The sequence below is a fragment of the Ictalurus furcatus genome, chromosome 4, assembly GCF_023375685.1.
Source record: "Ictalurus furcatus strain D&B chromosome 4, Billie_1.0, whole genome shotgun sequence".
Taxonomy (NCBI): Eukaryota; Metazoa; Chordata; class Actinopteri; order Siluriformes; family Ictaluridae; genus Ictalurus; species Ictalurus furcatus.
Genome location: NC_071258.1, coordinates 29272703 through 29278702, shown reverse-complemented (window position 1 = coordinate 29278702; position 6000 = coordinate 29272703). Strand labels below are relative to the sequence as shown.

At 38.1% G+C, this 6000-nt stretch overlaps 1 protein-coding gene across 1 annotated transcript in view; it reads right to left on the bottom strand.

Annotated features, from left to right (window-relative positions):
- Positions 1–2302: 2302 nt before the first annotated feature.
- The window catches only part of LOC128606958 (SH3 and multiple ankyrin repeat domains protein 2-like), a 51069-nt gene continuing 47371 nt past the window's right edge, over positions 2303–6000 (bottom strand). Inside the window, exon 3 of the mRNA XM_053623534.1 lies at positions 2303–3011. Within this exon, the coding sequence (XP_053479509.1) occupies positions 2841–3011 (171 nt within the window). The 3' untranslated portion in view covers positions 2303–2840. The remainder of the gene's footprint in view (positions 3012–6000) is intronic.

Here is a 6000-nt window from a genome sequence, read left to right as displayed (position 1 = left end):
AAAAAATGTTTGTAGGCAAACAGATGCCATTTGTAACAGTAATACAGTGAATGCAATAGAAAAATTGTGCAAAACTGAACAAAATACACAGATTCATCAGATTTTAGCAGACATTCCATCATTTGGCAGACGTTCTTATCTTAAAAAGCGAACAGCTGATCACACAACGAGACAGAACACTTGGAGTATCTGAAAATGTAAAAGATTTGAAACGGAGCCTGTTTGTACAAGTGCTGGACTGGTCTAGTCGCTAACAAATGACAGATTCCAGATGAAAAGAACGACAGTAGAGGTTGATTTGTCGATATTTGTGAATTGAATGGAGACGCACGGCTGTTCCAGTTTGAGTCTCGCAGTGTAAGGACACGAAAATGACGCCTGTGGAGTGAGTCGCTCGGTAAGGTTAGGGTTATGAACCAGACAAGCAGTAGCATTCTGAACACAGATACAGCAGATGAAGGTGAGCGCAGTAGTAAAGGCAGGAAATAACTAGCACTGAGAGCACGAGACTGGATCGGTACTAACTGGTCTCTTTGAACTGGTCCGGTTAATTTGGACAGGATTAGATCCAGGCTTGATTGTATGAGTTCAGTGTGGAGTAATGTGGACCATGATGTGAGGTAAAGGAGCTCTGGCACTTTAATTCACACCACACTGTATTTTACTGAAGTGTGAAACAGAAGGTACGCTTCACTCAGCTTCCACTGTGTGTGTGTGTGTGTGTGTGTGTGTGTGTGTGTGTGTGTGTGTGGTGCTCTACATGCTCTACTTCTCTCCTTCTCTTGCTGTCTATCATCTCCCTGAGAAGAGAAGTGTGCAGAGCCACATGGCTATGCTCCTACTGCATCCAAATGCTGGTCAGGAGAGGCTAAAATGTCTGTGTGTGTGTGTGTTTCACATGACTGCCAAGAAATGTGTGGAATAATGAGCTAATACACTCATCTCTGCATTAAGACCAGATGTTTTAATGCTGACCGCATGACCCCCTCATGTGAATGCGAGATGGTGCAGCTTTTCTCAGGTGGCTTTATCCAAAGCAATGTACAAGTGAGGAGAAATAAAAATACAGTGTGTTGGAGGGTAGTTACAGGTTAAGAACGCTCTCATAATCCTGGGATTTAAACTCATAACCTTCCAGTTGCCAGCGCAGAGCCTCCAATGCCTTAAAACCTCTCATTATACCAACAAACTCCTATTAACACCAACAGTCTGTGCAGAATTTCTGCAATAAAGCTCTGAAAAATAATATGAAGAAATGATCTTGTTTGTACCTGCTTCTGGCATCTGGCATGGCTCTTACAATTGCCCTAATGTTTCCAATTAAACTGGTCTCAACGGTGAGCTCAGGTGCTCCAATCATCCATCCATCCTTCTTCTGTACCGTTTATCCTACACAGCATTGCTAGGAGCCTAGAGAATATTCCAGGGGTCTCGGGACACCCTGGACAGAGTGCCAACCCATCTCAGGGCACAATCACACACGCATTCACACACTACGAACAATTTAGAAATGTCAATCAACCAACAACGTATGTCTTTGGACTGGGGGAGGAAACCAGCGTACCTGGAGGAAACCCCCGAAGCACAGGAAGAACATGCAAACTCCACACACACAGGCGGAGGCAGGATTTGAGCCTCCGACCCCGGAGGTGCGAGGCAAACGTGCTAAGCCACCATGCTCTCTGCTCTAATCATGCTTGAGATATATTTTTTTACAAAGATAATGTTTATGTATATTAGGGCTGGTCAAAATGATGGAATGAATATCTATATTGTGATAAATTATGTGACAATATGCTTTTTTTTTATTACTATTTGGTAAAAATAAATGGTCTGCACTTATATAGTGCTTTTATCCAAAGGTATGTGGAGTCATGTGGGCCGGGAATCGAACCCCCACCCCTACGGTTAGTGGACAACTCGCTCTACCACCTGAGCCACAGCCACCCATAGTACTACAAACTCTAGGTATCAGTTTATTTGATATTAAAACTCACTCTGTACTCCATCTTTTACTAAATCAACTGTAGAAATTTAATAAATAAATAAATAAATAAATAAATATTTGTAATTTTATTAGATAATAATGTAATTTTATTAGAATTTATCACAATGTATTTTTTTTCTTCCATTTTAAGTGCTTTATTGTCCTAGCCATTAAATAAAAGTATAATTGAACAAATGTGTTTATGCTTTTCTTTTACTGCTTTGCTGGCAGTTTGTTATCAAACACAGATATCATGAGATAGTGTTATAGTAGAAAAGAAAAATCTTTATAAAAATACAACATTCTTTTTTTCAATTCTTTTTTTTTTTTTTTGCTTGTTTTGAATACACTTTCAAATCTTTGTGACTGAGGGAAAATGAATTGAATCCATTTGAAAATTTAAGGCTGTAACAATAAAATCCGGAACATGAAAAATCTCTGAATACTTTCTGAATCTGCTGAAACCAGTGGGAGTTAGCAAGAGAGATGATGGTGATGCCAAAATTGGTATTTGTCCAGCGTTTATTTTTTATTTAATGTAGTAATGAGTCATTTTGAGTAAGGATGTAAATCACATTCTGCAGGCTACCTTTTTGGACATTTGAAACAGATGGGGGGAAGGGGGGGGGGGGTAGTGAAGAATTTTGCTTTTGGTCCACGTATTATTTGCCATTCATTCAATATTTACCAATCGCTGCAAATATGAGATAGAACAAACACCCTTTTTTCTCTCATTCAAACAACTGTACCAGCTGAAACCAAGCCTTCACACCAAAAACTGAGAAAGGAATAGAACAAACTGCCTGGGATTTCTGCAATATCTTATACTCGAGAGCCTCCCTCATACCTTAGCTCACACTTTACAGACTTGTTTCAAAATTGCACATCCCAATGTAATGAAATCCACAGCTTTCAGTTCAGAATAAAAGAAAAAACAAATTTCACCTCTTACCTTAGTATGCAGTTTGGCCAGCTGCTTGTCATCCAGGTGGGTCTGTGTATACACACGTCTCTTATAGCGAAACTGTGAAAGAAAACAGGATCATTGGCTTTGATCTGGTTTCTATCTTAACTTTCAGATGGAGGAAGTGTAGCTGCTGAGAAGGAATGATTAATGGGAGGACCGTGTTCATACATGATGCTCTGGCGGTCATTGCGGGTAAAGAGGGCAGGAAACTATGGCATAAGGATCATATCAGCGTGTAAACAGCTCTCCTGTGCCTCCTCAATGGAGTGTGGAGTCACACACATGCACATACAGCTTGTGATAAAGGGTGTCTGAGAGGATTTGACAGGATACTTGGGGTCACACGACTACTCATTTTACTACTAGTCGACCAATAAATCAAAAAAGTAGTTGAATTTTGAATAACTGAATTTCAATTAATCTTAAGACTCATCTTTTCCATAGTTAAAGCAATAACAGTTTCAGGTCAACACAATGTTTTAGGCTGTGTGCAGAAAAGAAAGTAAATTACATTTCCAGCTTCAATGCTGTTTTAGGCTACACTGTAAACGATGAAAGTAAAGAAATCTCTGTAATAAATGTGGAAAAATAATAAATCAGTGTATCACGTTACATTATTCAAAGACATACTAATGCTTAAAATGCGCTTGTGTGGACAAGCTGGTGGCTCGTCTGAAATGATCGATTCTCAGATTAATGATGCATTTCAGATGCCATGTCTACATCTACGTCCACTATGTTCGACTCTGCGCTGAATACCATCCGAAAACGGATCTGGATCATCTTTTTTATAGAGCATGTGACTCTATACTATCTGAGTTGGATTAGATAGTGATGTGCAACGAAAGCCAGTGCTTTACTCAGCGCTGGTCACAACGGAATTCTTTCTGCTACAGCGCAAGGATTTTATTACGTTTGAAAGGACACTGTAAATAACTGCAGGAGGAATTCCTTCGGGAGTGAGTAGGAGCGGGATTAAAAACAGTCCTGAACACACCACGACACTTCATGCAAAGTGATATCCAGTTTAAGGTGAGTGTCAATGGTCCATTAAAGCAAAATGCAGTTGACTGTAGAATTGACATCATCTAGTCTGAAATATTTTTACTGTAACACATATTTAGTAGTATATATATATATATATATATATATATATATATATATATATATATATATATATATATATAGTTTTCTTTCCCATCTGCCTCACTGTGTTTTTTGTTTGTTTGTTTTTTACATCACCCCAACTAGTCAACATCCCCACAACGACATACAGACCAGTGAAGGTATTACTCAACTAGTCTATACAACTCCTGCAAGATACTGGTAGAAAATAATGATTGGAATCCTATCTGCTTTTAATATTGAAATATTTTTGAACACACTCTGTAGTATTTGAATATTCCAAGTAAATCACATTGGTTACATTTACTCATTAACTGAGACATTGCTAATAGATATGCCAAATTATTAGTTATTCAGAATTGAACAATTAAAGTTTATAAATGAAAGTTCATCATTGTTAACCTATACACTATTATCGTTTAATAATGATGAACAAATCATTACTTAGTCAAAATTTTAACATCATTCTCAATACTAATGGTTTAAATGTGAACAAATGGTTATAAATGGCACGTCATAGAGTTGCTCGTGTGTACTCATGATTACAATGCACATGCTTCTCTGTACCCTTCCAGGAAAGTTATCACTCTTAATTAAGAAGCTATTAGGCTAGAAGCAAGGTAATATACATACATATATACATACATATATATATATATATATATATATATATATATATATATATATATATATAAGTCCCAAATCTGAGTGTTATATATTAAACATCTAGCAAAATGTTGTATGAATATCTCTCTGTTCAAGACCACTGGATTGGAAAACTGGGTTTGTAGCAACATACACGTAAAAGAATTATACCTTCTCTGGGTTAATTGTAGACTGGTTTAATTCTGCTCATATATTTGCTCTGACCTGAACAGACGGTTCATGCATGGAAGCATAGTTTAGATTAAACCTTGTGTTTGAGTGAAGGTTAAGCTTAAACAAGCGTTACCTGAGATTAGATTATTCATAGATTATTCATACTTCATACATGCATACCATAATGTGCTCACACAAAAACAACAACAAAAAAAAACCCTGACATTAATGACATTAGAAAGCAATCATGGATTTAACCTCCCTGTGGCTTTGAGAGCCAGAAGCAGCTGGATGTAAATTATTTAGGACTTTCTGTAAATCACTGTCATCATTCAGTCCTCAGATCACAGCCTGATATGGTAATCACAGGCATTATCCAGAGTAACGGGATGACACTAACTTGGGCAGTTTTATCTCGTTATCTAACATGGAAGATGAGTCTCTCTTCTGTTTTTTTCCCCCCCAGAACACACACTAATTACACGGAAAGTGTGAACATGTTTACTGAAAACATTTACATTGATTTACAATGATTTTTACACTAATGCTTTTCTAGTGCTTCTTGGATTCTGAGGTTTTACAGAGATTCAGTCCCAAATAACACATTTGCAAATGGGTTTAAGACTAGGCACTGGCCCCCTGATGGTGGAAAAGGTCTATGAAAGCTCTTGGTTCATTTATTTGTCTATCCCAACATCTCTTCTTGCCCTCCTAGAGAGCTGCAGCTTCCCATCCAGTTAATCTAACCATCTATCCATCTTCAAATCTATCTCTTCACTCAGACGCCTGGCTCGGAAACCTGTGGGGAAGCGCAATCTGTCAGCGACTCGTCTGGTAGATCTATAGACCTACTGGTGTGTCAGTAAATCTGGCTGTATGGCATGATGGAGCAGTAACCAGGGAGCCAGCTTTCCTTTAGACGAGACGCGTCAACGCTTTCATATTATCTCTGATGGCGAAGTGTCCAGCTGTGTCCCGCTCACATCAACTGTACACCTTCACGCACAGTTATGACCAAACACGTAGCATTTTGATCATGTTTGGTCAATCATCGAGTTTATAATCATTTATAATCATAAGTGGCTGAATTTCGAATGTATGT